This window comes from Chelonia mydas, chromosome 9 (assembly GCF_015237465.2).
Source record: "Chelonia mydas isolate rCheMyd1 chromosome 9, rCheMyd1.pri.v2, whole genome shotgun sequence".
In the NCBI taxonomy this organism is placed as follows: Eukaryota; Metazoa; Chordata; order Testudines; family Cheloniidae; genus Chelonia; species Chelonia mydas.
In genome coordinates, this window is record NC_057855.1 from 65,745,162 (window position 1) to 65,772,811 (window position 27,650).

Below are 27,650 nucleotides of genomic sequence, written 5' to 3' on the forward strand. Positions count from 1 at the left end.
GGGACCGCGCATGTGCGACCCAACCAGGCACTGCCACCACAAATCTCTGATTACAAGCGCTGGGGCACACAAACACCTAAAGTGGAGCACTCAAGGGACAGCACTTGAAGAAGAACAGCTTTTTGTCCCTCTCAGTACATCTCTGCAGACCTCTTGATAGGTGGCTCGGGTTTTGGGGAGTGCGGACATTCACTGAACGTTCACTGAATGTTGGTAATGTAAGGAGGCTGCTAATAAAAAATCTGGGCTTGAACTGAATAACTGGATGGAACATATAGATAGTGATGTGAACACCTCAAGGGATATGCCTTAGTACTGGGCACGGAAATGGGGCACCATCTCCAGAGCACCCATTTCCTTCTCCAGCTGTGGCCCAAGGGGGATATCCCAAATGGTGTGTGTTTCTGCCTGCACGCATATCTGCGCACTGGGAAGAAAGAGGACAGCTGGCCCTGTAGGCACTAGGACCTACAACAGTACCCTGGATCATGAGGACTTATTTGCTTGGTAACAAGTTAAGTCTCAGGTTTTAAATTTTTTAACAAAAATTTCGGCCACATGTATTTAATCCTTATTGTTATTGAGATGTCTGAAGAAGGAAGAGCTGAGTGGCACAAGACAAATAAATCATTTACTACTGTCTTCTAATCTCACCCATCAAGGTATTTCCATAGCCTTATCCTTTAGCCAAACGACTCTTCACTTAAAAGTGAAAGATTAATGGTGCAGTCTGAAGTTTATAAATCTGAGAAGAGTCTGGGAAAAACTTTGATTTCAAGTAAATTCTCAATTCACTACACTCCCGCCACACTGCAACAAAATCTACAAATAAATATATGTATTTTTGAGTGTTTATGAAAAGATATAGATATCCAGATCTCTAAACAAACAGAGAACACTAGCAGGACATGTCGCGCAATAGATCTACAAATTGAAGTGCCTTGCAGATCCAGAACTCTGGAGAACCCTTCTCCCTTTTCTGGGGGCAACAGTATCCATGAAGCAACTTACTTTAACTCCCCATATGTGGTCTTGAGGAAAGAAGGGAAGAAACTGAAGAGAGGAGGCAGCCAGAGACTTGAGCTGGCAGGAGCAGATGAAGAAGCAGTTTAAGCTGCAGTTGTCTGACACCGATGATGACATCAGAGTGCTGTGAACAGTTTAAGCCAGGGTTGTCTGATACTGATATCATCAGACTGTTTTGTACAGTTTTGACCCTGACTGTTCTTATAACAACTTGAATAATGGAGAGGAGATGACACAAAGCTGGGAGAGGTTACAAGCACTTTGGAGGACAAGATTACAATTCAAAACGATCTTGATAAATTGGAGAATTGGTCAGAAATCAAGATGATGAAATTCAATAAAGGCCATTGCCAAACCACTGTGTTTAGGAAAGACAAATCAAATGCACAACTACAAAATGGGGAATAACTGCCTAGGCAGCACTCCAGCAGAAAAGGATCCGGGTATTATAATGGATCACAAATTGTCATAACCATATAGCTAAGGGTAGCCTAGAATTTCTCCTTTCCTGTAAGGGGTTAAGAAGCTCAAATAAACTGGTTAGCCCCTGACCAAAAGGACCAATGGTGAAAGAGGATACTTTCAAATCTGGGGGGAGGGGAGAAAGGCTTTGTTTGAGTTTTTTGTTGTGTGTGTTCTCTGGGGAAGCAGAGAAACATCAGGTCAGAAAACTCCTCCTCCTAAAATCATCCTAAAATGAGTCTCAATATTGCAAAAAGAGTAAGTAAATAAGGCAAGGCGCATTAGATTATCTTTTGTTTTTAGCTTATGAATTTTCCCAATGCTTAGAGGGAGGTTTATCACTTTTTTTTGTAACTTTAAAGTTTTTCCTAGAGGGGACTCCTCTGTGTTTTGAATCTAATTACCCTGTAAAGTTACCTTCCATCCTGATTTTACAGAGGTGCTTCTTTTAATTTTTTTTCTTTATAATAAAGTTCTGTTTTTTAAGAATCTGGTTTACCTATTTGGTTGGTATATTATTCTCAAGCCTCCCCAGGAAAGGGGGTGAAGAGGTTTGGGGGGATATTTTAGGGAACAGGAACTCGAAGTGGTCTTTTTCCTGAATCTTTGTCTAACTCACTTGGTGGTGGCAGCATTACCCATCAAGGACAAGGAAGGATTTGTGCCTTGGGGAAGTTTTTAACCTAAGCGAGTAGAAATAAGCTTGGGGGTCTTTCATGAGGGTCCCCACATCTGTATCCTAGAGTTCAGAGTGGGGAGGGACACAAATTGAATATAAGTCAACAACATTATGCTGTTGCAAAAAAGAACAAATGTCATTCTGGGATGTACTAACACGAGTGTTGCATGTAAGGGACAAGAACTAATTTTTTCTCGACGTGGCACTAGTGAAGCCTCAGATGTTGTACTGTGTCCAGTTTCAGACTCTTCACTTTAAGAAAGATGTGAATAACCTGGAAAGAACCCAGAGGAAACCAAGAACAACAACAACAAAAGAGGTTTAGAAAGTATTACACATGAGGAAACGTTGAAAGAACTGGGCATGTTTAGTCTAGAGGAGAAAGCTGAGGGGGAACAGTAACAGACTTCAAATATGTAAAATATTGTTATAAAGAGGATGGTGATCAATTGTTCTCCATGCCCAATGAGGGTAGAACAAGAAGAAATCAGCTAGGTTTGCAGCCAGGGAGATTTAGGGTAGATATCAGGAAAAAAAAATCTAACTATAAAAATAGTTAAGAATTAAAACAGGATATTAAAGGAGTGGTGAAATTGCTGTCATTACAGGCTTTTAAGAAAAGGTTACACAAATGCCTGTCAGAGATGGTTTAGGTATTCTTAATCCTGCCTCAGTACGGGGGACGGACTAGATGACCTTGAGGTCCCTTCCAGCCATGCATTTCTGTGATTCTCTCTCCTGTGCAGATTGGCTGTTTACTCCAACCCCCTTCCATCCAGTCTCTTCACCTCAGCCTTTCTGCACCTCTCCTCCATGATCCCGTCCTTGCCTTCTCTCACTTGCCCTATCCTCCCTCCCTTTTATGGCCCCTCTCTTTTTCTTTTTCTTTCCATTTAGCTAATTCTCTTCCAATACAATCCCATCAAAGGATTTAAACAACAAGCTCTCCAAGCCCCACATCCCAAAAAATCATGAAACTAACATGATGTTAGTTAACTATCAATGTTAATTCTGCTTGTGTTACATCCTTTCCTCCCTAATCTTCATCTCTCTTTAGACTTAGGGCTTGTCTATAGAGACATACACAGTTTGCAGCAAATTGGGGTGTAAATCTATCCTGTATTAGCATGCTGCACACTAAGTGTCCATCTGGACTCTGCTGCCACACACAAACAGTTCATAGACTCGTAGACTTTAAGGTCAGAAGGAATCATCATGATCATCTAGTCCAGGGATTGGCAACCTTTGGCATGCAACCCACCAGGGAAATCAGCTGGTGGGCCAGGACAGTTTGTTTACCTGCAGCGTCCGCAGGTTCGGCCGATTGCATCTCCCACTGGCCACAGTTTGCTGTCCCAGGCCAATGGGGGCTGCGGGAAGGTGGCCAGCACATCCCTCGGCCCGTGCTGCTTCCCGCAGGCGCCATCGGCCTGGGACAGCGATCCATGGCCAGTTGGAGCTGCAATCGGCTGAACCTGTGGACGCTGCAGATAAACAAACTGTCCCGGCCTGCCAGCAGCTTTCCCTGGTGGGGCGCACGCCAAAGGTTGGTGATCCCTGATCTAGTCTGAACTCCTTCACATTGTAGGCCACAGAATCTCCCCTACTCACTCCTGTACTGGATCCCTAACCTCTCATTGTGTTAATGAAGTCTCAAATAATGATTTAAAGTCTTCAAGGTACAGAGAATCCACCACTTACACTAGTTTAAAGCTTCAAATGACCCATGCTCCATGCTGCAGTTCCTTAGTACACTTCAATCTACTTCCATTTCAAAGCAGGGTAGATCAAAGTACACTCAGGAACTGTTAGTGCAAGGGAACAGCATCCAGATGGAAACTTTACCCCAATTTGCTACGGACTAAATGTCTTTCTAGACAATCCTTAAAGGACCAGATTTTTACATAGAATATGCACCTAACTTCCATTAGGTGCCAAATTCCCTTTAAAAATAGTGCCCTAAGCTCACTGGGGCAGGTATTGTCTATTACTTCATGTTCGTACAGTGTCCAGCACAAAAGTGTCCTGTTTTTGGTTGGCCTATAGGCATTGCTTTAGTTTTTATTTATTTATTTTATTTATTATTATATTTAAAGGAAAAATCCATAAAACCTGACTTTAGCATTCCAATGTAATACTGTTGGTTTTTACACTGGACGTCTAATAAAATTATGAAACAGGTGAGGTTCATATTTATGGTAAATTGTTAAGGTCAAATATTGCCTTAGAAATACTCACAAAGATTTGTGTGCACAAATTTGAGGGCAGAATCATGTTTAAATGAAACATAGTGCATACAGAGCAAGTATAAAATGTCTGCCAAAGTAAGTGATTAAAATAGTCTGCACAGTTTTTATTTTTTGTATTCAAGGAGAAACATTTGCAAATGTGTGAATTATACACATGTATATAAAGTCAATCAAAGAATTATAGTGAAATTGGGATAAATAAATAAATAGGGCTGTCAAGCGATTAAAAAAAATTAACCACACTGTTAAACAATAATAGAATACTATTTACATATTTTTGGATGTTTTCTATATTTTCAAATATATTGATTTAAATTATATCACAGAATAGAAAGTGTACAGTGCTCATTTTATATTTATTTTTGATTACAAGTATTTGCACTGTAAAAAATAAAAGAAATTGTATTTTTCGATTCACCAAATACAAGTACTGTAGTGCAATCTCTATCGCGAAAGTTGAACTTACAAATGCAGAATTATGTACAAAAAACTGCATTAAAAAATAAAGCAATGTAAAATTTTAGAGCCTGCAAGTCCACTCAGTCCTACTTCTTGTTCAGCAAAACGCTCATACAAACAAGTTTGTTTACATTTGCAGGAGATAATGCTGCCTGCTTCTTGTTTGCAATGTCACCTGAAAGTGAGAACAGGCATTCCCATGGCACTTTGTAGCCAGCGTTGCAAGATATTTACATGCCACATGCACTAAAGATTCATATGTCCCTTCGGGTTCAACCACCATTCCAGGGGACATGCATCCATGCTGATGATGGGTTCTGCTCAATAACAATCCAAAGCACTGCAAAGCGATGCATGTTCATTTTCATTATCTGGGTAAGATGCCACCAGCAGAAGGTTGAGTTTCTTTTTTTAGGGTTCTGTAGTTTCTGCAATGGAGTGTTGCTTTTTTAAGATTTCTGAAAGCATGCTCCATACCTCGTCCCTCTGAGATTTTGGAAGGCACTTCAGATTCTTAACCCTTGAATCAAGTGGTGCTGTAGTTATCTTTAGAAATCTCACTTTGGTACCTTCTTTGCGTTTTGTGAAATCTGCAGGGAAAGTGTTCTTAAAATGACCAACATGTGCTGGATCATCATCAGACTGCTATAACATGAAATATATGGCAAAATGTGGGTGAAACAGAGGAGGAGACATACAATTCTCCCCCAAGGAGTTCAGTCACAAATTTAATTAACACATTTTTTTTTTAATGAGCATCATCAGCATGGAAGCATGTCTTTTTGAATGGTGGCCGAAGCATGAAGGGGCATACGAATGTTCAGCAGATCTGGCATGTAAATACCTTGCAATGCTGGCTACAAAAGTGCCATGTGAATGCCTGTTCTCACTTTCTGGTGACATTGTAAATAAGAAGAGAGCAGCATTATCTCCTATAAATGTACACAAACTGTTTGTCTTCGTGATTGGCTGAACGAGAAGTAGGACTGAGTGGACTTGTAGGCTCTGAAGTTTTACATTGTTTTGTTTTTGAGTGTTTTGAATTATAAAACAAAATATATCTACATTTGTAAGTTGCACTTTCATGACAAAGATTGCACTACAGTACTTGAATGAAGTGAATTGACAAATACTATTTCTTTTATCATTTTTACAGTGCAAATATTTGTAATAAAAACAATATACTTTTTTATTTCAATTACAACACAGAATACGTATTTCCTATGTGGTTAAGACTACAAAATATCTAAAATGCTGTTATAAAGTAAGCTAAATCCTGAATTTAGAATCAATGGGAGTTTTGGGTGAGCAGAGAATGCAGGATGTGGCACGAGGGGTGAAATTCAGCCTGCAATCAAGTCAATAGTAGCTTTGTCATTAACCTGAATGAAACAAAGACTTATTTTCAGTTGGTATTTTTGTCTCTTCGCTCTTCATTATTCCCTTTTAAAGTGACTTCCACACAGAAATGATAACTCACTATGGCTTTTTAAAAAAGTATGAGGTCTTTCCCTTCATTTTACACCTTTGTCATGAGTTATGCAGTCTCTCTCTTTCCTTAGATATAAATGTAAAATTTTTTTTGCTTGTTCTCAAATTTGTTTACAGTAGTTATAATATAATACACATATCCTGTATTTTAAATATTCATTAATAAATGCAACGTTATTAGTAATGGTGTTAAGTTAATGCAGACTGGTAAAATAGGAAAAGAAAAAGTGTACTGGATAAAATTAACAACTGAAGACACAAAAGTTTTGCAGTCATTTCTTTTTATAAAGTGCCATATTACTCTGAAAAATGGATGTGTACAAATGCACCTTTATACTAAATAGATCTGCTTCCTGCACATGGGTACATTTACAGACAGATCTGCTGATTTCAGGAACAAAAATGCCTTTTATTATTGCTTCTTACCATATTAGCATTTTACAGCCAGTGTTGCCAAGATGGAGTGAGCTGGACTCTATTCCATTTATTACCATCATCATCAAATCAGTTACATCCATGCAAAACTACTGAAGAAAATGTGTTTCCCACAGGTGTTATGGGGGGAGACAGGAGGATTCATAATTTGAGAAGTGAGATAGAACGAGTGTAAATGCAGGCCAAGTCTGAGGCTTGCTGAGTCTTTATCACTAGAAATGATGACTGAGAAGGAAAGACCCCAGCTCAACTCTATGATCACGGGGAGAGTTTATAGGGGTTATATTTGAGATATCTTTTTTCTTGCAAAATGAACACCTTTGATATCAGTGAGAAAAACATGGAACTCCAAAATAAGATTCTTACAGAATTACTCTTCAGAGAAGAACCACATTTTATACATGAATTAATGACATTTTCAGCTCCTCCTGGATTAGTGAAGCTATAGAATAGTTCTTTTTATATATTCAGTTCAGTTGGAAAGGTCACAATTTTTTACATTTTTATTCTTGGCAGAGTTTAGAACATCTTATTTTAGTTCTCTCTTCTCCCAACTGAAAACACAAATATCACAAATTTTTCTTCCCACTAGTGGTAGAGTCCCCGCAAAAGCCACGTGCTTTTGTAAAACTAGCCACTTGGTTTTAAACATCTGAAGAATAAAAGTCCAAACCAGTTATAATGTATTTTCCAGAAATTCACCGCTAAGCACTGAAGAGTAAAAAGACATTCTATGTCTAAATATCCAGTAAGTCTGAAGGAAGATTAAGTAGTAGGGTTTAAACAAAATAAAAATGGGATTTCCCACTGTAATGTGACTTCTAGGAAACGCAAGGGCAAATATCCAGTGAAGTCCTATATACTTTCATGGGAGTTACATACACACATCTGAGGACAGATTTTGGCCATAATGCTTAATCTTGTTTATCTGAATACAATCGCCAGATCAGCTAATTTTTCCCTAGCTATTGTATTATTTGGGTAGAATTACTTATTTCAGTTGCCCAAATTTAAGCTGCCACATTTGAAAATTTTAGCATGGGATTTCAGGAAAAATAGATGCACGGATATATCTCATTACACTTGCTTTTGTCCATGACCAGTCTTTATACTGATGTGCTAGTGGTAATGTCCTATTATAGCAGCATTGCATAAATGACTTAGGAAAATGAACAATTTTAACTGTATTACAAATAATTAAAATGTGCTGTAGTTAAAGTTTAAAAAAATTAAATTATGTACTAAAGTTATGCTTTAAGAGCAGTTTGCATCTACTATACTGAAAATCCTGATAGTTAAAGAATTAAAGCTTGTTTCTGGCAATACGGATCTATTTGCTTTAGCTGTGTGGTAAATGGCTAAGTAGTATTGATAAGTCAAGGCAATTTGACTATTCCCTGGAGGCACAGTGTGATGTTCTGTCCATCTCTTTTCCCTACCTGCTTCCCTTCTTACATGTTATTTTGAAAAAACAAAATTTCTTAAAAAAAAAAAATTACGAGTCAGACACATTGGCTGGCTGGGAATAATAGAATTTAGGACCCAAAGGAGCTTTGGCGGATTCCTTTATTCAGAGATAGAAAGCTTATTTTGAAGGTTTCTATCTTCTTGCCTGCTAAACTGCAATATTCTACTAAAAAGCTTAGTCTCTAAATTTCAGAATGATGCAAATGTCGGCGTCACCAGTGACAACCATACAGGTTTTTTATTTTAATATTTTTCAAACATGGACCTGCCCAATTTCATGTAGTTTTTTTGCGCATGTGTTAAATGTGGGTGGTTTTTTTCTTCCTCAGTTTGTTTTTTAAACAGGGAGAACAACATTTTATATGCATACCTAAATAACCATCAAATCCAAATGTAATTTTATAAGAATTGTGAACTAACAGGTTGGAACAGGGGACTTCAAATCAATAGCTCTCGATGAGAAAATAATTCAATCTGTTTCTAAACTGTCGATTTACACCTGTCATTCTCTGTTATAGGATCAAAACACAGTCTATTTTATCAATGAGCGATTGGGGGAAAAACAACACTGAAAAGTTTGAAACAAAAAACAATAATGTTGTATCACTGTTTTGTTAGTCTTTACTTACCAAGAACATAGTTCGGAAGTTGCTCAGATCACCAAAAAATTCCTCTATACTTGTTGCTTTGGGATCAAAGGTAAAGTACTCTCCCAAATTCTCATATAACTTGGTCATGTTGTTATGCATGTTGGACAACTTTTCATACTGGTCTCGGGCACTCTTAGCAAAGCTGTAAGTTTGTGTTAAGGAAGATCATGCAAATATAACCATCTCAGTGTTAAAACAAACAACAAAATAGCACAAAAGTTAAATTATATTCTCATTTAATTGATATTGCTCTATAATCCAACCTGATATTTACTGATTTTATGGGGGTGAGGCAGAATTATATGTACTCAGGAACATTTCATCATTGGTTTGCAAACTTCCCCTTGTTATGGCCTCTCATTTAATTGTGAAAATCCTCCTGCTTAGTTACCTGAAAAAAGTAATACCAGACAGTATTAGATACAAGATGAAACAACCTTGCCATAATGCAATGACTGCTGAGCCCCATTTTGCCTCTGTAATGTCCATGTGCTCTCCATGGGTATAGGATTTTATATCCATTTGCACTGAATTGCATCTAATTGCCCATATCCACCTATTGAACTAATCTCTCACTTTGCGGTTTGATTACATCCTTCTATGTGTTTATTATAGCTCCAATTTTGAACACTGTTGAATTTACACCAAATACCCCCAAAATAAAGACAAAGTAGCAATTTAGAGTGCAGAGAGGTGAAGATTTTTCACTTTTTTTTTCTTTTAAAGATTAGTTGATTTAAAAAAAACTTCTTGAACTCCAAAGAGTTCTGGACTAGCAGGAAGCATCAAGCATAACAAAAGAAGCATTACTGCCTAAAGAAAGACTAGATGCTTTACAACTGTGGCAGAAGTGGCTTGCTGGACTACATTTGAGAATCACTACTTGAAATGTGCAACATTTACAACAATGAACATAAAAATAGCTAGTGAAAATTGATCCTTTAAATTAACCCTTAAGCTGTCAATAAGACACTCTCATTCATTTGAAGTTAGAGATTCAAAAAACAAACACACACTGTCCCTGGATGTGATAGAAAACATGAGTGATATAAACAACAAAGAATTAGACATGAAATGTAAATTGTCAATCTCTCCTCAAAAGCAGATTGGGAATGAAATGGTAGGGATGTATATAGGACTCAAGAATGCACAGTATCTGCCAGTTGTTTAAAATGTCACAAGTCTGTTGTATGCTGAAGTATATTGCACATACTTATTAGTAACTGAAGAGGGGCTAGAAATCAAGTAGTGATCCACTTGACCTTCACAATAGTTTTCATTAGAAATTTGGTACAACTATCACTTCACATGAAAGGAAGTCATTTTATATGTAAACACAATATAATCTATCTTCAGAAAAACGTATCTGAGAATATTTAACTGTTAACACACGTTATTAAGGGAAGAATTAAGAGAGAGTTTCCCCATTGTTTTCCTCAAAGGTTATTAACAGCTTCAGTACACTTCTCTCTTTTGTTGTTTGTTTTAAGATCAGGCACACACTACCTTTAAAACTGTTAGTCCATGGTTAAACAAGTTCCTCTGACCCAGAACTTCAGTTGATGAAATTGCTGTGTTGTACATAAAAAAAACCACCCAACCCACAAACCAAACAATCCGACAGAGAAGTAATCGAGTTGTGACACCCATGAATAAAAGGTAAGAGAATCCAGGCTGAAATTCTATTCTTAACATTTCCATTTTACTTAGGTATGGGTGATACCTCAAAAGCCTATGCAATCTTAGAAGCCTCATGCAATGCAATACCAAAGTGAAAAGATGCTCTACTGAAAACAGTTCTAATATTTTGCTTGAATTTTCCTTGTTTGTGACTAAGTGAGGGAATCAAACCCCTCACTTAAATACAGTATTCTAAGAACAACATGGAGAAGTCCATGCAAGAGAGACCACCTCTTTTAGGCAACCTATTTTTCCAAATCATCTCAAACATATCAATTCTGTTTCATCTTTCTTTGAAGACTTTCAGTGGCTTTTAAGACAAATTTTACTGTAAATCATATGCAAATATTTTTTGGAAGGAGGGGAAATAACCGAGGAAGGTTTATTCCCTACAAAGCTTGCTGGTACATCAAAGATATGTTTTCCTGCTGTATGTACATTACTGCTACAACTTAATGAGTGAGACACTCACAGGTTTGAAATAAGAACTGGATTTACTGATAAACTGTGTCCAACTTGGAGCACCTACACTCTTTTGGTCTAATCCTGGCAATTTCTACATTTTTAAACTTCAAAATCCTTAGTGTTATGCAGTATATAAAGTGTTACAGAAGAAAATAATTCCACAAATGTACAAACAGAAACATAACTACCTCTTTTTCTATCACTGACAAGATATTTTAGAGGTATAAGCAGTATATCAAAATGCTAGAATGCACGTTTCCTTACCAAAACAAACAAAAAATAAAATCACTATTATCTACAAAACAAAACAAAGCAAAAAAGAGAGGAAAATTTGTTAGATTACAAGGTGGATGAGACACTCACAAAGTTTGTTTACAACAGAAATCTGGGCATAAAAAACCCTACATCAAAGAAGCAAATGGGATATCTATGGTGAGTTTTTTGCTTCTAGTGCTTATGTTCCACCGTGCCCTGCCTATACATTTATGTATAATTTTTATCAGCAAAAAATGACTAGGACAACTTAAACTACCCAAGATTTTCTTTATAAGGTCTTGATGTTCAGGTTGCTCTTTGGAGTGCTACATGTTTTTTCCTGCTAGCTTCTAAAATCCATTGACATAAAAAAAATATAATCAGTAAGATGGGGGAAAAGGTGCATCTTAATGTAGTGTGAACTAATCACATTTTAAAAATAGGAAAAACTTCCATGCTAACCCTAAACTAGAGGTTGTGAACCTTTTTTAGGTACATATATGTCAGCAATGCCTACTGCTTTCCAATTCAGTTGTCCACAATCTACCCACAGTGGAGCTTGGATGGCTACAAACTCTCATTTTACATAGGGCCATGGTTTGGAGTAGCTCTGTCTCCACTGAAAATTAGGATATACACAAACGAATAAGAGGCTGGCATTTATGATGCATCGGGGCCTAGCACATTTGTGGGCAGCAATGGCACATTCCTGGATTGAGGGTTTCACACAGCCTAGAGAATTTCTTATTAAAGCCTGAATTACCTTTGCTGATACACACATTAGTGGCTGCGAGCCACTGTCCTGAACAACCTACTCAGCAAACTTCTCTTGGAAAAAAAATATATGTTAACCTACACAATTTTACAAGTTCCGTCTATCCTCCCCTTAAGAAAATAAGCTGTGTGAGGACTGTGGGAATGGAATTCTTCTTCCTCCCATGCAGTGGGCAGGAAAAGGGACACTTCTGCAGCCACAACAACAGCCTTTGTGCTTCAGTAGCAGCCATGGTCCATGGAACCGCCTGCCATGAAGTTTGACTCTTTGCACAAGGCTCTGCTGAGTTCCCATTCATGGCCTTTTCTTTATCTGCCTACCCAAAAGTGTGCAGTGGAACTACAGCACTCACTCTATGTTTTGGCCATTGTGTTGCTGTAATGGAATTTCAAGGGCATATTTTTACGATGAGTTAACTTATCACCTTACAGAAAATAAAGCAACACATTAAAGATGTGAGGAACTACAAAGTTACATACATTGTTATATTCCCTCAAAAATTAGTGTTATATTAGCAACAAGCATAAATTACCCTAAAATACTTAAAACCAATAAAAAATGTTATCACCAAAAAAGTGAACTTGCATGCATCATTTGAAGAATAAGGAACTGAGATGCAAAATCTGAAAATACAAAGCTATTAAAACTATAGATAACAGTATTGTTATGATAACTCAACAAACTCCTGTTTCTAATACAGCCTTGAGGTTAAAACCTGACTCCACTGAAGTCAATGGAAGTTTTGCCATTGACTTCAATGTACTGCCTTTTGCCATTGACTTTCAAGTTTTACCTACTTGACTGTTAAGATTATACATTTTGAAGATGATTTGACAAGCAACAAGTGAAGGGAATTTTATCTGCAAGTGTCTCTGCTTGTCTATACCACAAATTCTTTTGGGTGGTGCCCTTTTCCACTCTATGCTACTTTCCCATTGTAGAACACTGACTGAGGTTAAGCATCTTCTTTCTAGAAGTATGCATGAGCTTTAAGCATAGTGTTCCTGTAGGAAGACAGCAGTGGAAACTTGAGTTATTGCTCAGTTGTAGAGGACCGTTGTAGGGTTTATATGCCGTCTCCTTAAGCGCAAGGATGATAATTAACGACAACCAGTCATCCATTTTGTCTGGTTCCAGTAAGGTTTAAGGATGTTAAATACACCTACCTACAACTGCAATGTTTAGTATCCTGTCAGACAAGTGGCATACCTAGCTACCTCTTTAAACATCTGGGCTAAGGACTTTTACAACTCTAAGCAAACTGTAAAATGACTACTTCCATGAATGTTTTGGGTCCATGAAGTGGATTTTTTTTTACACACAAAAGCTTATGCCCAAATAAATCTGTTAGTCTTTAAGGTGCCACCAGACTCCTCATTGTTTTTGTGGATACAGACTAACACGGCTACCCCGCTGATGGATATTTTGCCGTCTTTGCTGCGGTCTTTGCTAAATTTTCAGCCTTGATTTTGCTAGGTTTTTAGACAAATTCCACTTGTTCCACAGGAACATGATTTCTATTTTGGAGCATGTTAGGAAAAGAGGGTATTTGTTTCATTAGCGGTTTCATTTCTTAGGCTAGAAAATACTCCACCAAGCTAATAACACAACAGTATCTGATTACCATCTATGTAACATTCCATACATTATCCACAGTAAAGCTTTGAAAATTTTATTTTATTAGGTCACAGAAAAAGAGCTTAGTATATGCATTTTATACACCCTTCACTCTACTTCCTTTTCTCATTTTCATCTTACTACAGATGGCAACTGCTTTTAAATCAAAGTTTGAGAATTTTTGAGCACCAAATTAGAATGTTTGAAGTGGCATTATTTTAGTCTAGAATAATAACAAACAACAATAATAAAAGAGATGATTTAAAAAGCCATCTGTTTCCTTCTAATTTTCAACTACATTTAACCTTCAGACAGAAAATAAAATAAAAGGTTCAGTAATTGAAATGAAAAAAACCCAGTGCATGTTATTAGATAATATAGTATTACACATTGCATGACTTCTCCCCAAATAACTCTAAAGTAACCTCAAATATAAGCATTCAGTTAAACAAGCCAAACAAGAAGAATGTTCTCTCTCAAAGCTCTAAGAGGTAGGCAAGTGGAGCTTCCATTAACAGATTATTCAGCTGACTAGGACCTTTTACTTTAAAATGTCATGTGTCTGCTACATTAGTGTTTTCCCTCTGGAGAAACTGTTCATTTTTAATCAGTTGAGCTGCCATATTAAATGTACTGTCTGATTCGCTTGTTACTTTTTTATTTGAGCATAAGCTTTCGTGAACTACAGCTCACTTCATCGGATGTAGCTCACGAAAGCTTATGCTCAAATAAATTGGTTAGTCTCTAAGGTGCCACAAGTACTCCTGTTCTTTTTGCGAATACAGACTAACATGGCTGCTACTCTGAAACCTCTTGTTACTTTGACATGGAAGACCAACACGCAGGCAAACAAGTCAGTGTTTAGACACAGAAAGATATATAAGTAAGGCTACGTTTATGTCACGGAGGTCACTGAAGTCACGGAATCTGTGACTTCCAGAGACCGCCATGACATTCTCTGCTTCAGCTCCAGGGGCTGCAGGACTCTGGAAGGGTTCCAGAGACAGGCGACAGCAGCGACAGGGGGCTCCCTGCAAGGTTCCAGTGACAGGTGACAGACTCCTGAGGGGGCCCTTCCAAGGGTTCCAGTGATGGACAACAGTCTTGCGTGGAGGGAGGGGGACACCTCGGGCGAGTGGCTGGGGGTGTCCCATTTTCTCTTTGGGAAATATGGTCACCCTGCAGTTCCCAACCACCATGGGAAGAGGGGTCCCCCCCAAAACTTCCAGCTTCCACAGGGGGAACCCCACAGCTCCCAGCCACCACGGAGGCAGGGGAAACCATGGAGCTGCAGCAGCAAAAGTCACAGACAGGTCATGGCTTCTGTGAATTTTTATTTATTGTCCAGGACACGTCCATGATTTTTACTAAAAATATCCACGACAAAATCTTAGCCTTATATATAAGGAGTTGTGAGGAGCAAATTAAATGTAAGAAGAGTATGTGTTGGAAAGCGTGGTGAGGAATCCTCAGTATTAAGAATATGTCATTCTATAAAACTAGTAATATTCGGTGAAAAGAAATGTTCAGTCATTTGGTCAATGAGCTTCATACTTGGAAAGCTACAAAATGACTATCATTTGCTGGCATTTTACCAAAGGCATGAAGAAGCTCACTAAATTAAGCAACTGATGGATATACATGCCACACTATTGCATACTGTCAAACATAAGAAAATAGTTATCACCCAGTGAGCACAAAGTGTGATTCTGAATCGCTATATGCCTGTGGTAGGAAAAATCACCTCTGCTGCCTTGGGGTCTATTGGTTTCTATCATATAATACATAAATCAGAAATGGGGATAGGGAAGTCAAGTTCAAAGAACAAAAATTGAAGGTCCAGCTTTGAGGGGAGGCCGACTTCAAGTTCAGGATCGTGTTCCTGGTTTTCTAAATCTCTCTGCAATTTGGGTCTGAGCTGCCACATCTTCAGTAACCCTGACATTGCATATTTGAAAGAATGACAGGGATAATCAAAGCAAGTAAAAGATTGGCAAGAGCTGGAGACAGAGCTTTCACAGTAGCCTGTCCATGTTCACAGAACTCCCTTCCCGAAGAGATCAGGAATCTCACCAATTTCAAACCTAAACATAAGACCTATTTGCAATGCCCTAGGTCTGTCTCAGCAATTAAACAAAACAAAAATCTGGTAATTTGCCTCTCTCCACCACAGATTTGAGGTGGGACAGAAAGAACAATCAGAATTTTGGTCACATTGGCTGGGAATGTGAAGTGGTGCAATGAACAGAGATCAGAGTTCGAGCATCTTTCCTTCCCCCTCTGACCAGCCAATGCAATAGGAGAAGGGGAAAAAGAAGCCCAGCAGAGGCCCCAGAAGACCCCATCCCTACAATAACAATTAAAAACAAAGTTACTCTGATAGCTCCTCACAGCTACTTGTTATAGGAAACTCTGAATTAAAAGAATGAAGTTAGAGACATATTCCATTGGGAGATTTTCCTTTTCACACTTATTTTTTTGAAGTTTGTGGTTATAAGAAGATATGAATAAGTGCATCTTAACAGAGGTGGGCAGGAGGCATTATACTACAGATGACTATGCAATTCCCAGTGAAAAGCAAAGCACCACTGATGAGGTAAACTGAGGTCTGTGAGGAAATAAGGTGCAAGGCTTCCTGCTCCTAAAATATCTGCTGTGGCAAAGTTCTTGCTCTACTGCCTGGAAAACAAAGAATCAAAGAGCTAACTGGAGTAACTAACTGGCATTGAGATGAAAAGGTAAGCAACAGTCAGTGTGGGATTCTTAAGCAGCACTGGCAAAAATAAAGAAGTCTGATTTTTTTATCCACTATTTGCCCATTCATTATGTTCAGAATGTACTTGCTGTTTCAAGGCTTGTCACGGTACAGAACATATATGCCTTAAACATATTTTGGAACGGTCATAGGAAAACATGGAACCATTATTAAATATGGAAAATACTACTTTTTGTTATAAATCTTCAGAGGGTTTCTCGCGAATTTGTGCAAACCTGCCTTTATGGATCCACTAAAGACCTGTACATGTCCAAATGTCTGCTTTGTGGTGAGGGGAAATAAAGAAAACAACTCAGTACAGGGACTGGTTGGGCATCATTCCTCCTGCCCCTCCCCTGCCAAGTTAGGAAAGGAAGCATATACAATGTCAGTGCTGTTAGTAGGTGAAAAATATTAAGCACCCCACTCTGCATTTGGCGGTGTTTTGCCAATTTGTTTCATTATCACTGTTTGATGGCAAACAATGCTATACAACTGAAAAGTGACTACCCCCCACGCTGGAAAATAAGTGTGTCATTACACTTCAGTTTCCCTAAGGAAACCTAATAATGAAACAGCTTTGAGAGTTGTTGCCGGGTTTGAATATCTGATGACCCGTTTGCTATTTCTAAAATATACTTTAAACTCATATAGCTTAGGAACAGAGTGAGGAAATAGTTTTCTTTATACCTGTAGATTGCTAAATCATAATCAGGTGAAGGTCAAGCAAAATATGTCTATGAACTATATAGCAATGTAAAGATGAAGCACTCCACCATTTTCTCCCTTAATGCTAAAGGCTGCAAGAGAGAAAATATGCAGGTCAGTATTCATCTACCCGCCTCTGTCATTTTTATGCAATGATTTCATAGTTTGTAATAGCTAAACTTATTATTCAATTAGGTATTCCATACTCTTAATTGAATGATATCCTCACTGTACCGACAATGGTACCCTCTCTCAGGACATTCAAAATCTCAGATAATGAAATTTAATTATAGCACACTATCAACATTTCCAAGATAAAGTCTGTTTTTCAAAGCTTTCCAATTTGATTGTAGAAGTCTGTTCTCAGCTGAACTAGAGAATATAGAATGTTTATTGGGGAGCAATTTTTGTAATATACATAAATGTAAGGCCTGATTTCCAGAAGTTCTGAGCGCCCACATCTCTCATTGACTTCAACAGGAGCTGTGAATGTTTGGCTCTTCTGAAAATCACAATCACAGAAACAAAAAGGCAAGCTAAAAATTCATTACTTTTGGATATATTTTGTAATGACATAGTATTACAAAAGTTTCAGAAGTGCGACAGTGCACAATGTTAGATTAGAGTTTCAGCCTGAACTCCTACTAGCTTTGCTCTGGAGTTTTTATATCACTCCTTTGCAGCTATTTAAATATTTTTGTGGTTTCACAGGTTCTCTTTTACTAATATGAGCTGCAACATGCAAGCAGAATAATTAGTGACAATAAAACAAACAGAGAGAAAGCCAGAAAAAGAACATATAATGAACTATATAGATTTTAGAGAAGAATGAATATAATTGAAAACCAACTGCTATTCAAAGCCCCTTTTGTGCTTCATGTAATTCATTTTAAACAGGACCAGCAACGCTTTTGCTATTCAAGTGTTAAGAATCTCTCTCCCCGCAAAATGTATGGGTCTAGTACGTCCACTAAAGGATTACCATGAACCCATCAGTACCACCTGTTGATCATCAAAATCTGAACTCAGCATGGAATTTTCATATTTGATCACATGACAAAGTTTATGCCTCCAAAACTGTAGTGGATTAACCAGTTGTGTTGTCTCTAGGTGAGGAAAAAAATCCGTTTTTCATAAAGTTTTATTTTGCATCATAACAAAGGGTCATTTCTAAATTGTGACATAACTGCAGTTTCCAATATAAATAGTTTTTTCTTGGTTTAAATAGATCTGCCACTTTGCACATCTTGAAGTTAATATGCCATCTCTGTTTTGTGTTCTGGCTTAAAATGAGTTGATAACAGTTTATCCATGAAAGTAATGGAACTCCTTTTGCACTGTATATACACTATACAGTAAAATCACCTTTGGTGCACCACTACAGCTTAATGCACAAAAAAGACCTCACCACTTCAAAATATAAAAGAAGCTCAGCTTGAGCCCTGCTCTCAGAAAGTATGAGAAAAGTACTCTACACTCAAAGACCAACTGAGAAAACCAGCTCCTGTCCTCAAGGGAAACTCTCAACTATTCACTTTTAAAGAGAGGAGTTACACTCACCCTGTGCAGTAACTGTAGTTCTTCAAGATATGTCCCCCATGGGTGCTCACTCCACTTCAGGTGCACCCCACTTGCCTTCAGTCAGAGATTTTCATCAGCAGTGTCCATCTGGCCCACACATGTGCTGTCAATATGCTAGTTTCCTGCTCCAAGGCTACATCAGGCTATGTTTCTTCTCCACTCAGGAGGAAACTCCAAAGCAGAGGGGAAGGAGGGACGGTAGTGGAGTACCCATAGCGGGGGACACATCTCCAAGAACTTCAGGCATTGCACAGGGCGAGTGTGACAGAGTTCACTCCCCATGGTGGCGCCTCCTGCTGGCTGTCCTGGGGATTAGGCCTGCCAGCCAGTGCATCCTGTTTTGGTGGTGCCTCTCTTGTCGTCGTCTCTGCTTGCAGACCTGTGTCACTCCAAAAACACATCTTTTTCCTGACTTGGCTCTCCGGTCATGTCATCATCAGTGTTTCCTCCTTCCAGGGCGTGGGTTTCACTGTCCTCCACTCAAGCCACTTCCCCAGTGGCGAATGGAAAGGACCCACACACACTCACTACTCTGGGTCCCAACCCAGGGACCCTGTAGATAGCAGCCTCTTGCTGAATCTCCTTAACTTCGTTCAATGCTGCTTCAATTCCCTGGGCCACTTCCCCATGGCCCCAGCACCTTCGTCTACCTGTTCTCAAGGCATTCTGTCAGCAAGTCCCAGCAGCCAGCCAGGAGCTCCCTCTTGTTTCCCTAGTCCCAGCCAGCAACGTCTTTGTCCAAAGTGCTACTCTTGCTATAGCCTGCTAGGAATGCAGTCCTCACTCCTTGGGCTCTCTGCAGCAACTGACCCTTCTGTGCCCTGCAGCTCCTTTTGTAATAGTCCGCTGGGCCCTGATTGGCTGCTCTCTGTGCCACCTCTCTAGGCCACTGCTCCTTTCTGGGGTGTGGCAGGCCCATGAGGCCTCCATTAACTCCTTCTACTCCTGTGTGGGGTGAACACCCTTCACAGTGAATAAATTCTCTTTCTTCTTTGAGTCGTGTCCCTAAGCTCCACTTCAGGTGATTCCCAAGCAGTACCGGCCATAATGATGAGGGAGCTTTGGAATCAAGTCCAGAACTGAGAAGACTGCTTTGCCAACTGTCACATCAGATCTAGACAGGTTTCAGAGTAGCAGCCGTGTTAGTCTATATTCTCAAAAAGAAAAGGAGTACTTGTGGCACCTTAGAGACTAACCAATTTATTTGAGCATAAGCTTTCGTGAGCTACAGCTCACCTCATCGGATGCATTCAGTGGAAAATACAGTGGAGAGATTTATATACACAGAGAACATGAAACAATGGGTGTTACCATACACATTGTAAGGAGAGTGATCACTTAAGATGAGCTAATACCAGCAGGAGAGTGGCGGGGGGGGGGGGGGGGGGGAACCTTTTGAAACGATAATCAAGGTGGGCCATTTCCAGCAGTTGACAAGAACATGTGAGGAACGGGCTGGGGGGGGGTGGAATAAACATGGGAAAATAGTTTTGCTTTGTGTAATGATCCATCCACTCCCACTCATTACACAAAGTAAAACTATTTCCCCATGTTTATTCCCCCTCCCCCTCCCCCCCCCCGGCCTGTTCCTCAGACGTTCTTGTCAACTGCTGGAAATGGCCCACTTTGATTATCACTACAAAAGGTTTTCTCTCCTCCCCCGCCGCTCTCCTGCTGGTATTAGCTCATCTTAAGTGATCGCTCTCCTTACAGTGTGTATGGTAACACCCATTGTTTCATATTCTCTGTGTATATAAATCTCCCCACTGTTATTTTCCACTGAATGCATCCGATCAAGTGAGCTGTAGCTCATGAAAGCTTATGCTCAAATAAATTGGTTAGTCTCTAAGGTGCCACAAGTACTCCTTTTCTTTTAGCAGATCTAGAGGCATCGACTAGGTCATAATGCTTGGAAAAGCACTGTACTGAGAACCATGTACCAGTTCTGCAGATCTCAGAAACTGGGGACATTTTTAAGTAGAGCCATAGTTGTCAACTGTGACCTTTCAGAATGAGCTGACCCAGCAGAAGAAGGAGCAATGCTGGCAGCACTGTAACAAGCAATAATACAACCAGAAATCCATTTCAACAGCCTTTGGGTAGAAATAGCAGAACCTTTAGATCGGTCTACAAATTAACCGAAGAAAGTACAGTAACTCCTTGCTTAAAGTTGTAGTTATGTTCATGAAAAATGCCACTATAAGCGAAACGATATTAAGTGAATCCAATTTCCCCATAAGAATTAATGTAAATAGGGGAGGGGTTAGGTTCCAGGGAAAGTTTTTTCGCCAGACAAGAGACTATATTTGATAGATAGATAAATACACACACATATATACACAGTATACATTTTAAACAAAGAATTTAATACCGTACACAGCAAAGACGATTGTGAAGCTTGGTTGAGGTGGTGAAGTCAGACAGTGGGATATTTCCCGGAGAATGCCTTACTGCTAAATGATGGCTGAGCCCTCAAGGGTTAACACGTTGTTAATGTAGCCTCACACTCTACAAGGCAGCAGGAATGGAGGGAGGGGAGACAGCATGGCAGAGAGAGACAGAGACACAGAGTGAGTGAGTGTGTGTGTGTGTGTGTGTGTGTGTGTGTGTGAGAGAGAGAGAGATGCACATTGCCCCTTTAAGTATACTAACCCCACTCTAAGTACATTGCCTTTTTAAGTAGGTCAGCAAGTTGAGACAGCAGCTGCTGCCAGCAAGCTCCTGAGCCCTGTCATCTGTCACCCCCTCCCCCCCCGCTCTGTGGAGAAGGGGTACAGAATTAGGAATGGGGTGGAGGAGGACACCCTGACATTAGCACCCCTCTTCTCCTCCCGCACTTGCTCAGCAAGCAGGAGGCTCCAAGGCAGAGGGCAGGAGCAGCACATCGCAGTGGGGGGAGGGACAGCTGAACTGCCCAGCAATTGGTAGTCTGCTGGGCGGCTGCTGCACAGGGAACTTAGGGGGAGCGGGAAGCTGATAGGGGAGCTTCTGGTTCCAAGCCCCCATCAGCTAGATCCAACGAGCTGCTGTTTCTGCAAGCAGTGGGCAAAGCAGGCGGCTGACAAACAACATTATAAGGGAGAATTGTGCAACTTTAAACGAGCATGTTCCCTAATTGATCAGCAATGTAACAACATGAACCGGGATGACTTTAAGCGAGGAGTTACTGTGGGAGATTTTTGAAATAATTTAGTCCTATCTAATTGGAATTAGGTGGTTTTGGAAAGAAAACTGGTAGGTAAATTATCTGATTCAGATGAAACTCAGATGGTACTTTAGGAAGGAACTTGGGGTGTGGCCATAAGGAAACCTTGGTCTGGTAGAATATCGTGAAAGGAGGGTCTGCCATTAAGGAAGGACCCAATTTCTCAGACTTGATGGGCGGATATAACAGGCACTAAGAAGGCTTTATTCACAGACAAATTTAGTAAGGAGCAGGTCACCGTCAGTTCAAAAGAAGGTTTCATATGACTTGTAAGAACTGAATTAAGGTCCCAAACTGGGATCCAAATATTTCCCAATCCTTTCATGAACCTTACAGTTGTAGAGTGAGCAAACAGCAAGAACACCTCAATTGAGAAATGAAAATCTGTTAAAGCAGCCAAATGAACCTTGAGATAACTAACAATACCCCCTCCTTTTTTCTTTTTTGGCTCTAGAAGGTAATTCACAACAAGCAGAAGCAAGGCAGATTCAGGAACTACTTTCTGGAGTTTGCACCAGTGACCAAGTCTTCACTTTTGAAATTAAGTATTTCTGATAGACTCTTTCCTACTATGAAGTAATATCTGTTATACCTCTGTAGAACAGGCTAATTTTACCCAAGCGGACCATCGGGGAGCCATGAGGTGGAGAATTCTTGAATTAGGATGCAGCAGCTGACCAGCATCCTGGGAGAAAAGCTGAGGAGTGGTTGGAAGATTTATCCAAAGGAGCTGGGTGAAATGGGTAAGAATACCACACTCGCTTCAACCACATCAGGATGATTATGATAACTCTGCCCTTGTCCTGTCTGATTTTGTTCACCAGTCTGAGGATCAGAGGTGTTTGGGGAAATGGCCAATGGAGGAACTCTAATTGGTTGTGGTGGAGAGTGGTTTCTTGGGGTGATCATCTGCCTTGTACCACGACAGTATCAAGGTGCTCTCCACATATTAGCAGAGAAGCATCCGTGGTTACAGTTAACATTGGCATTGGTTGAAGGGCGGGAATTCCTGCAGCTATGTGTTTCTACTAGTTTAGTAAGGGTTTTACCTATTGAAGAACTGACACCTGTTTGTCTAGGCTATGTCTGTTTGGCAAGTAAACTGATCTGAGCCATCCCTGGAAACCGTGAAGGTGTAACCTCACATTTTCTGTGACAAAAGTGCAAGATGCCAAGTGACCTAGAAGTTGAAGACTATTTCTGACTGAAGGTCTTTCTTTGGCACAAGGAAGTCATAGAAGTCCTGTCCCTTGTGCTGAGTGGAGACTGGCTCTATCACTCTGATACAAAGAAGGGAGTTTATTTCCTGTCTTAGTAAGAGCTCTTGAAAGGGGTCCCTGGAGAGGGCCAAGGAAGAGGAATGATGAGAAGGAAGGGAGGTAAAATAAAAGGGGTAGCCCACTGATATTATTCTCAGCACCCACTTGTCCGAGGTGATACACTCCCATGCTTATCAGAAATGGAAGAGTCAGGCAAACAGCCAACTTCTAATAAAAAATGTTGCTTCAAAGACGAAGTTGGCTGTGAAATTGTGTTGGGTGGGTTAGAATCTCTCTCTTTGGAGCCTATGTCTCTTTCTTGAAGTTCCATTTGTCTCTGAAACCCAAAGAATTTGGGGCCATTTGCAGTCTACTGAACTTTCTTTTGCTTCCAGGAGTGCAGATGCACAATGAACATATAACCCTGAAGTCTTTAAGAGAATGTAATGACTTGGTATCCTCCGCAAAAAACTTCAGTCCATCAAATGGGAGATCCTCTATTGTATTCTGGACTTCTCTAGGGAAATCTGACAATCAGAGCCAGGATGCCCTGTGCATCATCACTGCTGTGGAGATGGAACGGGCTGCGGTATTTGCAGCTCCCAAAGCCTCCTGGCCAGTACCTGTCCTGCGGCAATGGTACCCTTAAATTGTTCCCTTGGGTCTTGAGGAAAGGGTTCAATAAAAGAACCAAATTTTACACAATTTGTAAAGTTATATTTGGCTACCAGTGCCTGGTAATTTATGATGTGGAATTATAAAGCTGCAGATGAGAAAGATTTTTTTCCCCTAGAAGATCCAGATGCTTCTGATCTCTGTTGCACAGAATGGACTTACACCAGTGTTATTTTTACCTCATTCACTCTCTGAATCAACTACCAGACAGTGGGTGCAGTGTGGAAAAATAGGAACTCAGAGTTCTTGATGGGAACATAATACTTTTTATCATCTCTCTTACACATAGATATTACTGTGGCCGGGGTTTGCCAAGTGGTTTTTGCACGTTCCAGCAGAGCCTCACTGATAGGAAGGTGTTGCAGAGTGGAGAATATCAAACAGTTCGTGTAATGCTTCTTTTGCCTCCATAAGCGGTATCTACTGAGAGTTTGCCACCCATTTAATGAGGTCTTGAAATTGCCAAAAATCACTGGTGATAGAGAAGAAGGCATTATCACCTCATCCGGTGAGGAGGACAAGATGGTGGTCTGAGGGGCAGCTTATTTGTCTGCCCTAGCCTCCTGATCCTCAGATGTATCCTCCAGTTGAGTGGTGTGCCAGGAAGGAGAAGCCTGAGTCTCCCTATCATCTCAATGGGAGAGGCTCAGGGTCCTGTTCCCTGTGGTGATAAGATGCCCAGGGGTTCCAATATGGCTATTGAGAACCATCTCGGGGAAAGGGTGACATCCAGGGTTGTTCCCACCAAGAATGATGAGCTCCTCAGAAATCCTCCTAGTCTCTTCAAGAAAGGGGGGTTTGTAAGTGGGTACACAGTAGAATCCTGGACAAAGACTGATAATACTGAAGGGAGGTCTCCATCTCTGACCTCTTCTTCCTCTAATGGGGTAGCTATGCCCAAAAAGTGAGGTGAATCAGACGGTACTGGAGATGTATCAGGGGGTTGAGACTGAGTGGTTCTCAGTACCTAGAGATGCTGGGTATTTCCAAGCAATGGAGACTGACTCAGCAGTCACCGATAAGTCCTTCGGATACCTAAAGTCTTGAAGTACTGAGCGGAGTTGTGGCACCTAGTGGAGTTATATGGTATGACAGACAGAATGGTATGCCTGTCACTGCGGGACACAACTGAGGGTTTTGAGTACTTCACAGAAGGCACTGACATAGACGGAGGCTGTTTCTTACACGGTACCGAAGAACCCTACAGGGGTTCCAGGAGAGGGGCTAAGTCAAACCATACTGGTCTTCCGTGTTTGCTCTGACCATCTCTGCCAGAAAGTACCACGGCCTTTTCAGAGCCATGCTTACTCTTAGAAGAGCTATGGGATTTTCCCACCTGACTCTGGTACCAGAGGAATGCTTTGCTTCTGCAGTACCATTTCTCAAGGTTGAAGTCTCTGAAGTTGTTCACTTGCTCAGAGAGCAAGATCTTTTTGAGATGGAGCTCCTCCTCTTAGGATCTCTCTACACGTGAGGCAGTGTTTTAACTCTGGTGAACTGGGCATGCACTCTCAGGGAGGACCTCCTGGGAGGAAATAAAATAGTCTTCAAAATAACTAAACACACTCACTAACTAAAAACTCAAATACACTAAGCTAGACCAAAGTCAGCAAATATCAGAGGCACATGAAGTGCACATGCATGAAGCTGCATCTCTGGCCAAGGTAGCTGAGAAGGAACTGAAGGTGGGTCACCCACACAGTGTGAAATCGCCTCAGTGAGGGGCACCAAGATATTAACAGTGCATGCAAGGGCTGAATGGACACTGCTAATGAAAATCTCCATTTGAAAGTGCACCTGAAGTGGAGCATTGATAGGGACACTCAAAAAAGTACACTCAATTCTCCCTTCTAAAAGATTTACCAACAGTACTGAACATAGTAAGGACTAGCCAATACTACAGATTGTCACAGAGGCCTTATATTTAACTTCTGTGGAACAAACCTCAGCGCATACTTAAAAATCAAGTACACATGGAAACCATATGAAATGTCGTTATTTTATTCATCCTGTTCAAAATTTGTTTTGATGGTCAAAAATGTAGATGAACCATTACAGAGGCAGCCACTAGCACAGAAGTCCTGACAGATCTGTTGGTGGTATCCATTATAAACATTCATTTTTAAATGTTTGTAAATTAACTGTAAAAACTAACTCCAAACTGCAGCACTATACACGATGTTTCAGCTCTCACACATTCTTAAACTGCATGTACATCCTATTGTGTGGGGCTTTCCCTGTTTTTTTTTTTTAAAAAGAAGCAACGAGAACTTATTTAGAAAACAAGTTTTCATAAGAAAGGATCCTATTTTATTTCTAAAGCAAGCTATTGTGTAAGCTCTGGATGATAATGGGAGGAGAATAATGTCATGAAATTGCAAGGGGGGGGGAGTGTTTTTTTTAATAAAAGGTATTTAACATACTGTTAGTGTTTGAGAGAGGTGCTAGACTCATATCTTTATTTCTTACCACAGATTTAGCTTGGGTAGCAACACCCTTCTTCACACATCCATGTAACAGCAAGGACCAGGAACAAGACATGTCATTTGACCAACCGATGTGCCTCTACTTTATTTTGAGGACAACTTTCTAAGGATGTGTAGGTAATTAAGTCTCTATGCCATCTGATCCTTGGCCTCTATGATGAGGCTTTCTATAACATGGCAATTAAGGGTTTGAAAACGTGTCAACATTCAAATGGTCAAATTCCAATATTTTTGTTGTATGTCTATTTGTATCATCATAATCCCTTTAGTCATTACCATCCATTGAATGGCATCTATTTTTTAAAAGTTATCATAAAGTTCAAATATATGTAATGACCTTCTGGGTCCACCAACTTTGTTAATGAATAACCACTTAGTGAAAACAGTGGATAAATCTGTTTTCATCTCAGTTCCATAGTTCTTTAAGATGCATAACCGTTTTTCTTTAAGTTTCTTCAGGTACACACCTAATTATGGTCTTAATTAAGCAGTGTGGGTCTGCAGGTCTTAAAAAGGGACATACATACCACAAAGTAGCTATGTGAAAGACAGCTCATCAAGGTCACTATGATGCAGAAATGGAAAAAAAACTACGTAGATTACATTTCAAACAATTTTTTTCCTATTAACTTTTTATGGTTGTTCTAAAATCCCAGTTAAGAGAGGTATTATTACTCTAATCATCAGATTCTAACCATTAAAAATCAATGTTATGTCTTTAAACAAAGAGCTCAAACATATTAGGGAAGAGCTACATTTTAGGATACAAATGTTCCCTATTTTCACTGGGCTAAGATGTTGTGCATTAAAATTCCAAAAGGAACTATATCTCATAATACCCAATTCTTCTCAAATGCCTTAAATCTATTTTATGGAAATAACCTACACTTGATTCCTTTTCTGTTAAAGAATCTGTTTGAATGAAACCAGGATGCAAATGAACGAAGAGGAAAGAAGTCTGAGCTCAGGAAAAATCTGGAACAGTCTTGCTGCAGTGAAACTGACTTAAATTACAGATGCTGATTGTGGGAAACATTTGTGCTCTTAGGCACAAGCAAAGATGCATGCATACTCACTGAACAGTCAACATCTCCTGAATGTAAATCCACCAACTGTAGAAAGCATTTGTATATCTGCACACTGATTAACAATACTGCACATAAATGGCCAGCAATCAGATACCTGGAAAACTCATGAGGAAGGATCAATATCCTTGTCAACCATAAAACAAATATATTTATAAACATAGTATGAAAAAAAACATATTTGTT

At 39.8% G+C, this 27,650-nt stretch overlaps 1 protein-coding gene across 7 annotated transcripts in view; it reads right to left on the reverse strand.

Annotated features, from left to right (window-relative positions):
- Nucleotides 1–27,650, reverse strand: part of DIAPH2 (diaphanous related formin 2) — an 811,416-nt gene that overhangs the window by 201,247 nt on the left and 582,519 nt on the right. For all 7 annotated transcript variants that reach the window (XM_037908252.2, XM_037908255.2, XM_043522784.1 and 4 more), the window contains one exon: nt 8,898–9,062. In XM_037908252.2, the coding sequence (XP_037764180.1) occupies nt 8,898–9,062 (165 nt within the window). The remainder of the gene's footprint in view (nt 1–8,897; nt 9,063–27,650) is intronic.